The following is a 19,087-nucleotide window of genomic DNA, read 5'->3' as shown; positions in this document are numbered from 1 at the left end:
AGTAGCATTTGATTTCAATTAAATTTCTTATGCATAATTTTTTGTTTATGATACCATCAAAAAAGTATTTTTAAGCATTAAATTGCAGTAGACATTAAAGTCGAATTTTTAATTGCCTTACACCAGTTCTGTTTATGTACACATACCTTTATAATGGACTCGAGTCCAATGACATCATATTGACATTGAAAACGTGAAATTTTGGATAAACAACCTCGTTTGGATATAAGTCGTTCTTCGCGGCCTGTAACTTCTCTTCTTATTTCGTATATATAATAAACAGATAGTAATTTTTCTTTCGCTTTTTCTATTTTTCTTTTAGAAAATCAGTCGTTGAAATGTTAGATGAAATAATGAAAATAATTTGAATTTTTGCACGACATGCAAAATTTGTTTAATTTTTTTTTTTTTACTCAACATTTATTTGAGGCGTATAAATCGTATGAAAAAGAAATGTATAATTAAAACTAAAATGTGATTTTTCTAAATTTTATCATAAATGTTTAATTAAAAAAATATTTGTATACTATTTAATAATATATTCGTTCCATTTAAAGAAAACGTTTAAATTATTGTTTCGAATGGATTTGAATTAATAGCATTAAATTGATATTAAGCTTTTTTATCAAAACTTTTATACTATTTTAATTCCTATTTTGTTTTATGTTAATTCTTTGAAAGACGCAAAAACGTTTCTTTACTGTATTTTATTATAGTATCCTCACTTAAAAAAAATTACTTGTACATTTGAAAACGAGATGATAAAATGTTTATAAATATATTTCGTATATTTATCATATTTGCAGCTGTTTATATTTTTTATCATAGCAAAAACTTTTTATATTTTAGATTGTGTTTTAGCATCTCAAACCGCTTATATATTTCATAGTTTTTCTAAGCTACTCAAGAGTTTTTATTGAATGACTACTTAAATGAAAACTATAGACATATTTTTTCAAATCGATAGTTATTCTTAATAGTTAAGCATTATATTATAAATAATGATTTTGGAATAGTTATATTATTTATTAAAAACTAATATATTTAGAAACTGTAGAGATTTTGAATTTCGCTTTTTGATTAATTGTTGTCCACTTTTCTTAACAAAAAAAAGCTTTAAATATCTAAAATAGAAAAAAAAAATCTGTAAAGAATTTTTACATTCTTAAATACATAATGCACAAAGCAGAAGTATTGTCATCGTCGTCAAAAATAAGGTTCCAAAATTTGAATGAGATTCTATGTTACAGTGCTTCCTGAATCCGAAAAATACATTTGTGTAAATACATTTTGTCAATATGAGAGTACAGTAATTTGAACACACAAGGAGCTACAGGTATGAAATTTAACGTACGTAACATTTTCACCAAAATTTGCGAATTTCTATTATTATATTTTGAAGAAATCTGTCTATTCGTCCGTCCTTGTTCATTTGAACTCGGTAACCTTAAACGCAAATAGCTCATTGTATGAAATTAGTAGATTTATCATTAGAAGTGTAAGTTACATTTTGGATTCAAACATAGGAAAACAAAGCAACTTAAATTTATATTCTATTTTTTTTGTGTGTGTATATCAGGAAACATAAAACGTCTTTTTATGTTGGTAAACCTGTCAAGGGGAAAATACTCCCTCTTTTTTATTTACATCTTTAAAATAAATATTTAGAATTGCTGCTAGAAAACGTTGCAAAAATTTGTTCTTAAAAAGAGCATGCATGTGTATCAATTGTTTACTCCTTGCTGCCCCATCTGAGAAACAAATTATTTCCGAAATAAACAATCGTTTGTAAACAATCAATCATTGCACCCAATATAAACAACAGCAAGGAATGTGGTTGCTATTTTCAGCATCCTATTTTCATCTGTTCTGTGTTGTTTATAAGATAAAGCGAATCTTACAAAAACTACTTCCTTTCAGGACGATGGTATTAATTCTGTCATCGCATAAAAATATTACCCTAGGCTAATGCTTCATAAACATCAACAATTTTTTTCTGTTTTCTTTTGTGAAGATCTGTGGTGTACACAAAGTAATCGACTCCTCTATTTGCTCGACAAATTATTTTCACTCTGAATTGTATACAAAGCAAAAAATATGGTGTAAATTTACGTTTTTTTATTGTTTAGACAAAAACTAAAAATATTTAATAAATTTCACATTTTTATAAATATTGGAAAACAACGATAATTTTCAAAAAAATTACATCGATTGAAAAATCTTTTGAGTTTTATATAGGTTACATTCTTGAATTTACAGAATTATTGAAAAAAAAATTATCAATAATACTTCTGCGATAAAAAATAATTTATCTATTATGGAAAGTGCCATGGAAATCACGAGTTTAAATTCACTTGAAATGTAATTTTATATTTCTTTCTTTAATGTTCTTTAAACTATTGTAAAAAAACATATTCATAATTATGAACTACTTTATTGGCAACAGTGTGTAAAGTTTATCTTTTTAGAAACTTCCTAGGGCTTTTCTGTCATATGTGAATAGGAGCGCGTGTTTTAGATCTCTTATTAATTTTTATTCGGGTTACAGATGAAATCTAATGAATCATGGAACTAATTATGGAATCTAATGAAAGTAATAACAGTCGATTAGAAAGTTCGGAGTACAACATCAGCGCTCTATAGATCGGCTCTAAGTAAATACGTAAATGACGTAGATTTGAATCTATTATAGTACAAAACAAGAGAAAAATAAGCATGATTTTAATTGATGCAATCAGTAAATTGTTAAAGAATTTTTATTAAAACTCTGTCGGGATTAGTTCCCTTTTCTAACCCCAGATGGCAGTGCAATCCCATTGTCTTAAAAGTTATGCAGAAAAGATTTCTTGTTTGCTTGGCAGTCAGAAAAGAAGACGTTCTTGTGGCGTGTGAGCAATGACTACCTCTTGAGGAAAAGCAGAACAAATTTACTTTAATGATCACGTGGAAACCCAATGAATTTCTCGTGAAATTAGTAGTTTATAAAGATAATAATTTTTATTTTCTTGAAGAAATATTCTTAACTGTGATTTGGAATTGTCTATCTAACATTTTATAAAAATAAGGAGTGATTCGATATAAATAAATGGATGGCTAATCAAGAAAACCGTTTCCTGACTTTCCTTGCATAGAATCTTCTATTTTTTGCAAAAGGAGTGCAGGGTATGTGCTCACGAACAGTGCAGGAATACTTCGTTAGAGAAATGTCCCCTGTATTCGGCAAACTGTAAAATTACTATTAATGAATTTTCATGCTTTATTAACTGTCGATAGCTACAAGTGATTAGAATTTTGGGGCCAATAACTGGGCTTTTGGATAATCCAAACATTTTCTAGATGTCTCTTGACTTGCACATTAATACTATGTTGGCCGCAACAGTTCCCTTTATGTTACAGGATGTTTTCGTAGTTAAATATTAAACCATTGACCACTGTTCCGATTTTGCTAATATTTATATCATTTGAAATCTCATGATCACCAGAATGTCACCAATATTCCCTTGTCTCGCATTAACCAACATTTTTTTTTCGGGGGGGGGGGAATCTTGGAAATTTCATTTTACTGTACATTTTCTATAGGGGAAAACTGCGACAGCGTTCACAAACCTCAATCAGTACCGATTTCGAGCATTTTTATTTCATATGAAACCTCTTATCTCATAAATGCGTCATTAATAGTCGCTTGCACCCAGCATCCAAAAGTTAATATAGCAAAATAAATCTATCAAAGACCTTCCCCCCCCCCCGAACACACACTTCAACTGCAATAGCACTTTCGTGAAATTGCAGACATTGTTAACTAATCAATAGGCTCTATACTTAATGTTCAGTTTTATTTCAGCTATTTTTTTGTTTTGTTTTATTAAGATAAGAGATATTATTAAGACAACACACTGATAAAAGTTATTTTTCCCCCATGTTCTCCACAACGTGTTCGTACAGGTTAAATTTTATTAATTAAATTTTATTTTCATTTTTGTGCGAAATAAATTATTGAAAAATATAATTGACATTTTTAAAAAAAAATTAATTAAGAATTACGAAATTTAATTTATAGGTTAAAACATTGGTATCATTGAAAAGATTATTCTTTTTTTATTTTTAAGATTATATAAAAATTAGTTTTAAGCTGTTAGATTTTTAGAAGTTAAGGTGGTAAAACGCCACCATTTCGCTTAATTTTTAATTAATTAAAATTTATTTAAAAATTCGAAAAAATAGCTCCAAAGTGCTGATTCCCGATCACCAAATTATACAAGTGCCAAATTCGCTAGCTGTAAGTCAAACGGTCTTGCCTGTACCCTGTACAACGCCAACACGTACACATTCATCTTTATTATAGGTATAGATAATTCGTTAAAATTGGGTGACGTGACTAATTTAACGTGTGGTTGATGAACCTCGGATAACTGAAAGCGGTTATTCATTTTTAAAATGTTAAAATTGATTATTACTTTTTACGATTTCAAGAACTGAAAGCGGTTATTCATTTTTAAAATGTTAAAATTGACTATTACTTTTTACGATTTCAAGAACTACGACATGGAACGGGTAGCTCGTCTGAAAATCAAAAGATCAAAGAACCGATGATAATTTAGATGTCTCAAAATACTGATAAAACTTGAATTTCTGTTTTCTCTTCCATTTCTTATTAACTATATTTCTCTGTATGTTTCAAAAATCAAAAAATTTTGAACTTTTTCTGTTTTGTCAAAGTAACATTTCATTTTATATCTATGTACGAAAAAAATAAGCATCTCTACAGACCTATCTGACATTTCTCCGCCTAAATACGATCATTTATCTCTCTTTTTTGGTAAAAAAATATTGTCTAGAGAAAGAAATTGATAAGAAAGTTTATTTGAAAAAATAACAGAAACTAAGAGGGAAAAAATTACCAAAAGTGGGTCATCTTCCGTCACCATAAGTTTATTCCACATTGCATTACTCTGGAAATGATGATTCAGTTGCTAGTTGTTGCTTAAGAATTCGAAAAGGCTTTCATATATTTTTTTTGGTTTGTCTTATTCAGTTTTTTCATTAATAAGAATTCCATGGGAAATCATACTGTAATATTTTTTTCTCCTGTTTAGAAGCTCATACCAGTGTATAAAATAAGTTTTTTTTTCCTTTTGTGAATGAGAAAAATTCAGTTTTTTTTGTGTGTGTGTGTGAGCTATGAGAACTCAGTTTATAATTCCATAACAATTTTTATGGAATTATATTCATGACTAAAAAGATTCTTACATCGGTAAATGACATCAAAGTTTTCCTAAAATATGAATTTTATTTCATTCTTAACTTTGTTATTCAAGTTTTTTTAAAAGTTTTTAAAAATATTTATCCTAATGTGGAATATTTTTTCATTGCAGAATATTTTGTTTAATACTACCATATTGCTCAGAATTTATCCAATACTAGCTGCCTTTAGAAACCATCTGTGGCATGCCAGGAATTTTGGTTGTATTTAAATAAATTTCTTATGCAAAACTTGATGCTTATATTTTGCTAAACAAAATATTTTTTACTTCAGGTTGTGAAGTTACAGTACAAAAAATATTTTGATTGCTTTTAACCTTTTTATTTATTTTCTCAATGCCATGCTATTATTCTAATCAAATATTCTGTTCAGAGGTTGAAAGCCTGGAGTTCAACTCCGTGATACAACCCTCAAATCAGTAAAATAATCTTTTACCTGAAACTTTCTGATGGAATCAAGCCTCGGGACATCGTAGTATCATTAAAAATTTAACTATTGGACCAATATATTTCGAATTGTGCAATACTCTTTAATAATGCCAATGCGCCAACCAAACGCCAACTTCCTCGCCAATCCAAAAAATTACAATACGATACTAGCTGCAAGACTGTGAGCATATAAACCTACCAACCTCAAGAATAAATTGTGTTAATCTGTAAATTTAAATATGGCTAAATGTAGAATTGTTTTTGTTGTCTGATTGTAAGTGTAATGTATTGTATAATTGGTTGTCTATTAAATTCTTTTAAATTATTAGAGCCCGTTTTCATGTATTGCCCTTACAATGGACATTTTTTGGCATAGTAAAATTTCACTTCCTAATTTTTCATGTAAATTGCACAGATAATCATCGAAAACTTTCTTTTTTAGTTTTTGTCAACAAAGGAAAATTACGTGATTAAATACTTCATGAAACAATGAAAATAATTTCGAATTAGCTTTTAATTGGAATTTTAATTTATTGGAAACTAAATAAGATATATCCATTTTTCAGCAATGACTACCGGAAAAATCATTGCGAAAAAAATGTTATACCATTTTAAAATTCAAAAACAATTGTTTTTATGAATGTCAGTTTAATTGAACATTTTGTTTATTAATTTTGACAATTAAAAATATCTTTTGTATGATCTGCAGCAGTTGTTTTCTTTGATAAAAAGGATTTCAAATCGTTTGCACTGTTTCATTAAATATTTAATCGCATGGTTTTTTTCTTAGCTAAAATCCCATACATTTTCATATTCTTTGACAATATTGAAATGAGTTTTTGCTTTTTGATATTGTTACATTCAGTTTTTGAGTTGTGTATTAATAAATTTCGCTGAGAATTGAAAATAATTTAATAAACCCGGGAAGCTGAATGATTGCGTTTGCTAGTCTTTAATTTTTTTATCAGTGTAACACCACGTAAGGGAATGTAGAACTAGATATTATACAATGTGGATAATTACAATTTTTATACGATTTTGACACGTGACATGTGATATTTCATGCTCAGAAAAACCATAGCAAATGAGAAAGAACATTGAATTTGAATCCTTTTCATTTGAATGATAATCCTTTGAGTTTGATTCAAATGATTATTTGACATTCATAATCATTTGAATTTCTATGAGGATGTAGCACGTATTTCTTCAAAGTTAATTTTATTTTATGCTCTTTTATTACTTTTACCGGGGGAGGGGCACCTCAGATATGAGGATGAGAAGCCACCGGCATGTTGGGTACAAAAATGGTGTGAGATTGCCTACCTCTTTCCAATGACGGGATGTTTAAAAAAAAAAGGAAGAACGATATTTTATTTAGTTTATTTTGTAGAAATTTAAAATACATGGAAAATTGAGGCATTTTTTGCATTTTCTTTCGAATGAAATTTTTTATTCAATTGCTATTGTAAATATGCTTTTGAGTGCCATAAAGTAGTTAAGTTGTTTAAAGTGTAAGTTACTTTTAAGTCTTTGTTTATTTTTTCTATTACTTTTGATAAACGTAAAACAGTTGTCTAAAGCTTGCATTTTTTTTTTTTTTTTTTTATTGATGTTGAGAATTTTTTACATTTTTTTACCAAAAATAAACTTTCAAAGATTATCGCCTGACAAGTTTTGTTACTTTGGGGATTTTTTTTAACATTTGGTATTGTTTTCTTTAGATTGTTTTAATTTTATATGCATAAGATAAATTAATAAAATTTTAGTTCAAACAACTTCAGTTTTGAAATATTTGGACTCAAGCTATATTTTCTAAGCTGTAATCATTGAAATAGACAATATTCTCAAATGTTTTAACCCAGTTTTTGGAAATTAAATTCGAAATATATTAAATAATTCTAAAAAAGTACTATTACTTTCTATACTTATTATTAAAAGTAATATTACTTTCAGTTTTATTACTTTTACTGTTATTTTGTTATTTATCATATTAATTGACTCATTTATAAAATGCAACTAATTTGGAAGATATTTTTTCATGTATTTAGAAATGTAAAGCTTTTAATCCTATTGTAAAGTGTATTCTTAATAGTATTTAATGTATTTCTTGAAATTAATAATCGCTTTGAAATTTCAAATGTCGATCATATAAACTACCTGGGAGTGGCACTTCAGTGGGCCTGAAACTCTTTATCCAGGATATATGTTCCACATTTGGAGAGCCTACAAATACTTCCGCACCAGAAAATTCTTGTGAATTCCCTGGATTATGAAACTGATGTAATATAAAAATGAAACAGATACTAACAAACATCCCTAAATACCAAATGTTGATTTAATTAATTCAAGTATGATAAAGCGTTCTAAGGCTAAAAAAAATAGTTTTTTAATTTTCATTTTTGTCATTTTCTCTAGTATTCATTACCCTATGTTTTGAAGCGAATATCATAGTCTTTTTAGCAATCTGATAACCACTGGTTTTTAGGTACATTCCTTATAGGGAGATTTCCTGTTGCAATGGATCTTGTGACACAACTTCCGAGAAATTGCAATTGCTAGAATTTAGCCGGTGAAAAGAATTTTTTTTTACCTCTGTTTCAGCCTACTATTTTTTACTGTATGACTATATTGTGCCATATTTAAAAACCAAAAAAAGAAATCTTTAACATTCATTCTCTTATTTTCACATTACCCTGGAATTGTTTAAATGCGCGTGGATTAAAGTTTAATAGCCTGAATAATTTATTAACTAATTTAATAATAATAATATAGAAATAAAAAGATTTATTATAACATTAGCAAAAATGACCAGTTTTATAAAATTACAGACGCTGGGCGTGCTTCAGCTTTTATTAATGTGTTTTATAATATTCTTTTCATTGAAACGAGAGTGTGAGTTTGATTAATTTGTCTTTATTTTACCTTCTAAATAAACCAAATTATTTTCTAATAAAATTGAATAAGGAAATGATGGTGTTGATAATTTTATTCTTTCCTTTTTATCTGTGAATAGAAGGAATCTACCTTCGCTTCCCGATAAGGCTTCAAGGAACCTTTTTTGTTTAAAAAGTTCACTAAATCATACTTTAATACCAAGTACTATGTATAACCAAAATGGAATTAATATATATATATATATATATATATATATATATATATATATATATATATATATAATGTTCTATTTTCATTCAACACTTTTAACAGAGTTACTTCAAATCCACAAAGAAACAATAATAAGACAAACAGGAAGGAAAGTGCAATCACCTTAAATTCAGAACCCAAATAGTCGTTAAAGAATTTAAACTAATCCCTCTCCGTGTACATTCAAGACATAACGTTCTAAGAATCATAATTAATTTCCTTCAACACTGTCCAACAGAACATTCAACCTTCAATTAAATCAACCGTTCGAGCAAGCCTTGACCCTGTCGAAAAGAACAACAACAACAAAAAAAAAAGTTTATTCCAATGGAGCTGCAATGACAATCCATTAAGCTTTCGGTTTAATTAAGAATTGCACTGTTTATTCGATAGTCATGCGATAAAGTTTCTGACGAGAAAAATTGCTGTTTGCTTTTAAAAGACTGCAATGGTTATTAGTCGAACGATCCGATCCGATTATTCCGCTGTCTGCAGAATGTTTATTTTTCTTTCTAAAGGTGTAATTAAGTTTATTTTCCGAGCAAGGTTTATTTCGAATGAGTGAAATGGGATTAGTGTGCAATAATTTCTTTCCAAAATCAACTGTCAACGCGAATGTGTTGGTACAAAATATTCTGAAATAAATGAAACGAATATGCTCAACTTTGATTTTGAAATGTGGATTCGCTTATTTAATGCCATTCAAATAGTTATGATTCTCTGTAACTAATATTCGATTCTCTGATATTGCTTCCCTACATAGATGGTATCATTGCTGAAAAGTGAGATTTACAGGCATTCTTAATGAATGAATAATAGATGCCTGGTCAATGACTCCCTTGGTGACGATTCATGATACAACCTTGATCCAACTAAAATTGGCAACCATTTGGTTACATTCGTGACAAATTGAAGTTTCTGGAAAATACAAGAATCACGGCAATATTTCTATTAGGAAATAAGAAAATTCAATACCATGTCATAGAGACTATATAAGCGGAAACGCTTATATAGTGTTAAAGATTTGATTATGGAGCGATCTCGCTATTTGCACTCTAATCGCAAATGTGCTTTGTTGCTGTTTAATTAAGATTTATTGTTTGCGCTTGTGTTGTTGATTTCTGTAAATATTTCTTTGCGTATAATTTTGCTACATGCATTTCATATGGAATAAAGCATCGATATACGTTATCAAGCTTATTAATTTTTTTGATCGTACACTAACCGGACGAATTTTTTTGTAACATTATGGACAAATGAAAGAAATAATAGCTATTTTTAGAGTGTGTAATTATCACAGTACTTAATTTTAAAACCAATATGAAGTCATGTCGACTTTTTACATGATATTGGCACTAATTAGATATAAGTACAATAAAGTATTAAAATCTTCTTTGAAGATAGCTGAGATACGCTAGCAACTAAACTAGTTTACTTACGATCACATGCTACTGGAAACATGTCAAATTTGAATGGTTGATTTAATAATTACTTTTATCATGATTCACCAGCTGAGTTTCGCGTGCCACTAAAAAAGTTCAAGGCCCCAAATTAAGCGATTTATTCAAAAATAACTCATAATATGGTGTAATGACATTCTAGACCCAAGATTGAAAGCCACGTGAAAATAAGTAGTTATGAAAAAAAAAAATAGTATTTGGACTTGATTAGATCAATAACATCGATAAGTGCAACAGTAATTATTTGATTACTCCTTATATGCAAAAATGTGATATGCAACACTTTATATAAAGCACCCCAACACACCACTACTGGGATGTTTGGTTATATATGAAAAAAAATCATAGATGGCCAACGTGGATGGCTGCATATAAGAGACTATCGCTAAGAAAGAAATCAGGAGGGACCTAATTCTTAGTTAAATTGGGATACATCTCTTCACCACTAGTTTTCGTAATGATGTATAACACAGAATAAATAATGCTCCACAAGCATGATATCTAACAAACACTTCAAAATTAAATGTGTTTTTTTTAATGGCGGGAATTAGCGATCTCAAATTATATTACACAAAAATCTATTTAAATATGGAAAATACTCAAAGGTTCGCTAATATTTATTTTACAGTTTTATTAATATTTATCTCTAGCAATCCATTAATAATTTAAGGAAAAAATATTTTTTCATTCCATCGGAATGAAAGATTTTTTCTTGAAGTTATTAAATTGCTATTTTCCTTTCCATCATATTTTCTTTAGTTAGCACTCATTAGTGCATCTATTTCTTTTTAGAAGAGAGTACAGAGTGCGTTTTTTTTCTTTGTGCAATTTTTTTTTATCGCAGAAAAAAGTAGTTTAAATCTAGCTTAAGCGAAAGCAGACTTTTACGCATGTTAGTGTTTATATCATTTGGTTTTTATCGACATCCAACTGGAAAATCGATGTAAAATCATGATATAATTTTACACAATGCCACTTGATTTGAGCAATGAAAATTTTATTTACTTCTTTGAAGCTATTTACTTACATGAAAAAGAGTTCCATATATATATATATATATATATATATATATATATATATATATATATATATATATATATATATATATATATATATATATATATAATATAATATGTAGTAATTTATTTTTTCAGCACGATCGTTGTTTATTAAAATCCATTCTAAATCATGTATGCTTTAAATGCATTTAAGAAATGAAACAATATCGACGGTTATGGTATCTAAAAAAAATCTATATTTAGAAGAAATAAAATTTAAAACAAACAGTTGTTTTTATTAATGAAGTTCAGTGTTTTAAATTAACAATTATTATTTTTAAATTTTGTAAATATAAAACGATATAGAAATTTTAAAATATTATTTTATATTCCTTTGTAAAAATTAATACGAATTTGTAATATAGCCTTTCTGCTTAATTGGTTTATTCATAAGAAAGTGAGTTTTATGGATAATTCTAATGGATGTTAATGGATGCTGTTTCAATGATAACTAGTCGTGATTACAAGCTTGTTCACCATTTGGCGACAAAAATATAGGATATAAAATATTCGAGAAACTTAGTGATGTCTCCGTCAATACTCGAATTCCAGCATTTGTTCTAGAACATTCGATGCCCTATCATAAGAATTAAAAAATATGGGAATGGAGTACATCAGTATTCAAGCGGAGAGAATTTGATTGCATGAAATTCTTCTTTGGAGTGTTGGTCTCTAGCCGGTTCTTACTGAGCGCTTTATACTGTTGCAATTGTTTATTGACGATTTATTGCTTGCATGAACTTAATATTTCTGCACGCCTCTTTAGGGTTTTGCTATCTGCGATTCGTGTTTCCTTCACGAATAAAATGTCGTTTTTTGTTACTGAGCTTGCTAAATTTTTCCCTTAGCGGATTTTTCCGAAATAATATTTTATGTTTATATATTCCAAAAATATGATTGTTATAATTTTCTGCAAGGGCTGCAATGTCCGATACGGAAACTCAATGATTGAGAATTATATGAATTATTCGTGTTATCCGTGTTTCCTTTTAAAATTATAAAAGATCCACAAGATATTATACAATTAATTTTTGCTTTGATTATTTATGTTGATATTTTACATTAAATTTTTCTTTGCATATCATTATTTGTTACCCAAATTTCAAGCCACAGGATAATTATTTCATGTTAGCTGTTTTTAGCGAAAAGTTGGTTTACTGGAAGAAATAGTTACTAAAAATTTCAATTAAATATGTTGTGTAATTACATCGTGATGATGACCTCCGAAAACATTTTTGGATGAGCCGGAGTTTAACCTTCTTCTTCGCCAAGTTGCGATAATGCGCCAAAGTTGGCAACCTCCAGAATGGCTAACCTATTATCTTTCGTCTTTATTATGCCCTCTGATTGGATATCTGCTCCCTCGCTTTTGAACATTTTGCAAAACACGGCGCAAGACCGTTGTTGGCGAGTTGGCGATTTTTTAAAATTGCATCAAGCAGGGGTTTAAACTCTGGTCGTACACACATTTTTTTTTTATTTCAAACTTGAATAAACATATAACTTATTCTATTCTGAAAGTTTAACACAGATCTATTCATTGTGCTTTGGATTTTCCTTTTGTATCTTAATCCTTCCAATTATATAATAGATAAGAAAAGAGTATTTACAAACGTTTACATCATTGGTTAAGTTTAAAATGGAGCTTCAGTTATAAGTACAACAAAATTTCAAAATTTTATTAAAAGTATGTCTTCTATTTAAACTTACTCAGCATGAAAAGATAAACCGAATCATTTATCTTGATCATCAAAGAAGGAAATGAATTATTTCTAATACCAATAAGGAAACGATTTGAGATTTGTTTCAACAATGAAATATGTTGTTATAAAATACCCTGAAAATAAGTTTAATTAATAAAAAAAATGGGAAAAAATGTATTGCAAAAGTTGGTATAATTGAAGGATTCAACTAAAATGGAGCATGATCAATATTCTCGACGAAATAACTAATCGCCAAAGGAGACTATTCGAATGTACAAATGCAAATCAGCTGATCATCAAAAGAATTGTTGAATAATCTGCAAATTAACTTTATTTCTCATTTCAGTTCCTCTATGTTTGGAGATCAAGGAGGCGGTTGAGTCTTCTGTCTTCATGCAAAACTACCAGCAGAGATGCATCATGTTCTCGGAGATTTCTGTCATGATCATTGTTAACGGTAATTATCCATTTAATTGTTTAATTAAATGGCCGATTTTTTTCTCTCTGTAATTTTTTTTTTTTTGCATTATTTTGTTTACTAGCACTGTATTCTATCTATTCACATTCATAATTATAATTATCTAAAGTGCATATTAAATAAAAAAATATATAATTAAAATATAAAAATTATAATTAATATGTTCTCGGAGATTTCTGTCATGATCATTGTTAACGGTAATTATCCATTTAATTGTTTAATTAAATGGCAGATTTTTTTTCTCTCTAATTCTTTTTTTTTACATTATTTTGTTTAGTAGCACTGTATTCTATCTATTCACATTCATAATTATAATTATCTAAAGTGTATATTAAATTTTAAAAAAAATTATAATTCAGCAATGAATCTAATATATTGTAATTGACTTCTTTTTTTATTAATTTTAAACAATTGAAGAAAAAGGGGAAAAAGCTTTGAAAAACACACTTTTACTTATGTGCTTATATAACATAAGAAAATGCAAAATATCTTGAATCAAACAAATATTTTTTACTTAAAAATAAACAAATCACTTCCAGTTGCTTAATTTGCCATATTTTTAATTACAAATGATAAAAAAATCCCAGAACTGTTTCTAGATTTGCGTTTGGAGATACATTAACTGATATATGGAATCAACCTGACTGTAGCATTACCAAACGTTACGAGACGATGTTATAAATTACAATAACCTGTGATGAATACAATATTCGGTTATGTATCTAGAAAGGAGTTTTAGTCAATTATTTCGCCTATTTTAATATCTTTACTGCATTTTTTTTTACTATGATCAGAAAAATAATTGGAAACAAATAGAAAATAAGAATGGTGAGTACATTACCCACCGATGAAGCCATAGTGTGCTGGGGAATGGACCTTCTTGAAACCACTTTAAGATGAACAATATTTTTCCTCTTTTCTTCAGTGCTATCTTTTGATATATGCTTACTTTAACTAAAACCGAATTCAGAAAAATTGAAACTAAAATTACCCTGTTCATTATTTATTTCCGACATCGGATATTTACAAAGTGCTTTGACGATTTGCATATATTTCTTGAATCCGTAAAATATTATGAGTAAGCTCCAATTTTCATTTTTTGGCCACATATTGAGAAACAAGATAGTATAGATAAGATATTAAGAAGTTATGATAGTTTTTATATATTATTATACGAAATATCTTCTATTAGTAAATACATTCTATTATAGAAAAAAGTAGAGTATTTTGGGGTATATGTTGAACATGCAGTAAAATAAACGTTGAAGAAATAACCTATATGCTTCCAATTGCCCTTTCACTTCTGGAGTAATTGGGAACATATCAGGGTAATTACGAACCTTTTTTTTAAATATCAAGATTGGTTAATTTAGAAATTAATTTAGAAAAATCATTGCTTAATGAGCCCTCCAGAACATGGTTATGCACTCACATAAATTATTTTTATGAATTATTCTCATGAGATTATTTAAAATCGAAAAAAATATCAAAAATTGCAAAATTCGTTCCCAGTTTTCTAACTGACTTAATATTGCGTGAATTATATTTGTCTATGTTGGTTTAAAATACCAAAGAGGCATTATTTGAAAAGCCTAAATATGTTTTGTTACTAAACGCTTATCGCGATCGCCTATTTAGCGATATTCTAACAATATTCATATTTCTTCAAAGTGATAAAATTTGTGCGACTAAATACTTTAATAAAAAAATTTAGTACTAAATACTTCTTTCAAATATGCGATTAAATATTTTAATAAGACTTAAATACTAAATACCACTTTCAAATATGATTAATCGATTGACGTATTATTCTTGGCATTCTAGATTATATATTACTTGGCCATATGCCAATTCTAGATTATATATTACTTATATGCCAAGATATATATTATATTACTTGGCCATATGCCAATTCTAGATTATATATTACTTATATGCCAAGATATATATTATATTACTTGGCATTCCATCTATACTTAATACTGTATGAAATTTAGAATTGTCAATTTAACAGAATGATGCAAAAACATTTCCCTTCGTTTTAAAAAAAAAACTTGTTTACTTCAGAAAACCGAGACTATCTTTTTGAACGATGAGTATTGCTCGTCGTCCAAATGTTATGTTTATTCGCGTACGTATATTCGAGTACTTATAGTCTATGTATTTTCTGTAGGCGGTTCAAGGTCACATTTTCTACCGCATTACTGGTACCAGACAACCAATAACGAGGTAGAAAATGTCACCTTGGACCATTTACAGAAAATACTCAGACTAGCACATGATAATTGGTCGAAAAGTAAGATCAAGACATTTGCAAAGTTCTTTGGTGGGCTTTGGCTTTCGTCCTGACAGTTGCATTTTCTTTTGGGTTTTTCACCCATTTTGAATCGTATTGTATTATTTTAACAGTAATCTTATTTATTTTTAACCTTTTATCAACCTTTGTTTCTCCTCTTATTTCCAATCATAATCATGATCTACTGTATTGCGAATTAAAATTAACCCGAATCTTCTATCTTTCATCTCACCCTATTTCACGCACCATGAAAACATGGGGATCTAGTTAATGGTAATCGATTTAGTGATATATTATATTGAAAGAAAAATGCATGATGGTAAAATACATAATTTTCAATTAATAACCAGCGGAGGTGATCTCCACGAAATTTTCTAATAAATATATATTATAACTTAACATTATTTGCAAATATTAGTTAAAAGAGTGCCTATTAGAATGATTAATCTATGAGATGCGGTTAATGCGCAAGTACCAGAAAAACGAAATTGTATTTTGGATGGATTTTTCCGATTGGCTTGAAAACAAAGTGCAACCTTAAGCTACAATTGCAGCCCCAAGATCACCAACAAAATTTTATATTTCATAAATTTAAATCTTTGCGCTTTTTAAGCGCTTACTAGCAGACGGTTAATGCCTTGAGGAAATTAGTTCTAAATTTAATACATATCTATATTTCATATATTAAATCTATATACCAAATTTTATCTGTCTGGATGTCTCCGTTTTGAAATTATCATAATTTGTATTCGGATTGTTGGACAGACATAATTCCACTGAAGGGATTTTATAAAAAATTCGATAAAAATCTGCGAATTTGGAATATAACCATATACTCTAAATTTCAACTTTGGGTTCAAAGTTTTTTGAGTTATTGCGTTCACAGTTAGGTAGAGATAGCTCCAAAAATGTGTTTTTCTGTGATCAGAAACTTGGAGAAGATTGTTAAAATCTCAAGCTGCAAATTTTGTAGATCACAATATTTCTCTTTTATTCAAAAAAATTAATAAAAGTGATTATAATTGTCTGTATATGTTTCTGGTGATGTAAAGAGGTAAAATTAACATCAAATTCTAGAAGTCAATCCAACTGATATAGAAAATTCTTTGTTAAAACTAGTTATATTATACTAATTAGGAGATCTAATTAGGAGATAATTTTATCCAGAGGATAAAACCTGTTACCTCGTCTTTCGCTTCACATTCTCCATTCATACCCTACTTTAATCTGCTAAGGCGCTGGTTGACATTCGAGTGGTAAAAAAATTAAATACAGCATTTATTTTTTCTTGTGATTATTAAAAAAATGTATGTGTTAAATTTATCATGAGCTGTTTGAATTTTCTTTAATCTTAATTTTAACATCCAGATTCCTCTAAACAAAATAATTCTTGGCCAAAAACGAGACTGCCCTTTCGGCTACGAATGCGCCTTCTAAAAACCAAATCCAGTTTTCGTGCACCTCCAGAATAAACCATTTACGTAATGTCCTCATTTCTGGCCTATAATTTACACCGGAGAAAGAAAGAAGATTTAGACCAGGAAAAAAAAGCGGCCGCAACCTCATGCTTAAACGAGCAGACTCGTAACGGTGGCCTTATATTTCCGACTTTCGTTGACACAAAAGGTTGGCTCTCTGGCGGAGATAAACAAAGAAGAAAACAACCAAGAAATAAAAAAAAGAATATATATATATATAGAATATGAAGACATTCCAGTCTTTCCAGACTTTTTCCAGGCGATCAGATTCCCGTATGGAAAAATAAAAAATAAAAGAAGAATCCGTAAATGATAAGTTTTCCTCCATACATGACAGCAAGGTATGAGGATAAGACTACGCCATCGATTTTTACCTGGAGGTAGTTATTACATCTTTTTCTTCTGAGAAATTGTAAGGTTTATTTTGTGGTGAAGGGAAAAAATGGCGGAACGAAGTTTTCTTAGCAACCTCTGAGATTTTTTTAAGGGAAGGAAAAGCCAACAACGCCAAAAAAAGAGTTGCTTGCGCAAGATTAAGTGGCTCGTTTTAGATAGGTATTAGAATTTAAGAATGCCTTTGCTCCCGTTTAAACGAATATCGATAGCTCTAGTAAGTGATAATCGATTTAGTGGTACATTAGATTTAAAAAGGAATGCATGTTTGTAAAATATGTATAATTTCTATATATATTTTCTATACATTTATTTTGAGGGTTTCTATTTTTGTCAAACCACAAGGAAAATTTAACCTAGAGTTACCAAATTTGGCACAAATATACTTTACAGGGAGGGATTGTGCCAAATTAGGTATATTTTTTTTCTCAAATTTTAATTAATTTGAAAACTAAGCAAAATAATTTTATTTTTTTATCGCACAGAAATCATTTTTATTCCATTTTAAAATGTAACACTTTTTTTCCGATTATATTAATTCAGTTGTCATTGATTTTTTTCTAATTTAACCCTTTAAAATGTCATTTTTCTAATCAAAAATTAAAATATCTGTATTAAAATATTTTTAGGATTACTCATTGGCTTAAGAAAAGAAATTCATTTAGCTTATAAGATAAATTAAATTTTATTACTTGATAACTAATTAACAAATCAAGACGCATTTTGTGGGAGATAATAAACTGCAGCATCTTAGATTTTGCCTTATTAAAAAATTATGAGAACTTATGCCATCCTACATAATTTGATGAATTTGATGTAAACGGAGGCCCTTTCCATGGCCCTAGAAATAGTTAAATAAATTTTCAAAACTGTATGTTGTAGCAGTTGCATTACTCTTATCTTCTCTTTTGGATACTAGATGGCGATGCCTGATTAGGCCATCACATAGTGCATTGCGATTGTAATTAGAATGAGATGTGATGCTGAGCTGTGAAGCCGCGCTCGTGAATGTCTTGTCTTTGTGTTTGTGCTTGTTTAGTGTGTGAATGTGATTATTAAAATAAATGTTCCTAAAAACATTCGTCCTATTGCTTCCTGCATGGATCATAATAATCTACATACCACCACATTGGCGCCCAAAGTGGGGCCCCAACGAAAAAGAATTTGTGAGGAAACGAAAGTGTCGTCGTTCCGACCATCACAAGAAAAGTTTCCCGCCACCACAATGTTTTTTATTATTTGCAAGAATATTTCTCATTATATCAATGAAATTCAAATCATCTTCATGCTTTATACAAATATTTAATCACATATTTTTCTTTCATGGGTTTAAAGCTAATGAATTAAGAAAGTGTCTGCTTATTTTTCGTTGATAAAATCCGGATTAAT

At 28.7% G+C, this 19,087-nt stretch overlaps 1 protein-coding gene across 3 annotated transcripts in view; it reads left to right on the top strand.

The window, feature by feature from the left end:
• The window catches only part of LOC129965706 (ligand-gated ion channel 4-like), a 113,987-nt gene that overhangs the window by 56,975 nt on the left and 37,925 nt on the right, over positions 1–19,087 (top strand). For 2 of the 3 annotated variants that reach the window (XM_056079829.1, XM_056079820.1), the window contains exon 2: positions 13,400–13,510. In XM_056079829.1, the coding sequence (XP_055935804.1) occupies positions 13,447–13,510 (64 nt within the window). In that variant the 5' untranslated portion in view covers positions 13,400–13,446. Of the gene's footprint in view, positions 1–13,399; positions 13,511–13,699; positions 13,729–19,087 lie in introns of those variants that run through there. The other variant, XM_056079838.1, reaches the window with a different exon arrangement.

This window comes from Argiope bruennichi, chromosome 1 (genome assembly GCF_947563725.1).
Source record: "Argiope bruennichi chromosome 1, qqArgBrue1.1, whole genome shotgun sequence".
Taxonomy (NCBI): domain Eukaryota; kingdom Metazoa; phylum Arthropoda; class Arachnida; order Araneae; family Araneidae; genus Argiope; species Argiope bruennichi.
Note: the sequence above shows the minus strand (reverse complement) of the source record. Positions and strands in the feature narration are given on the sequence as shown.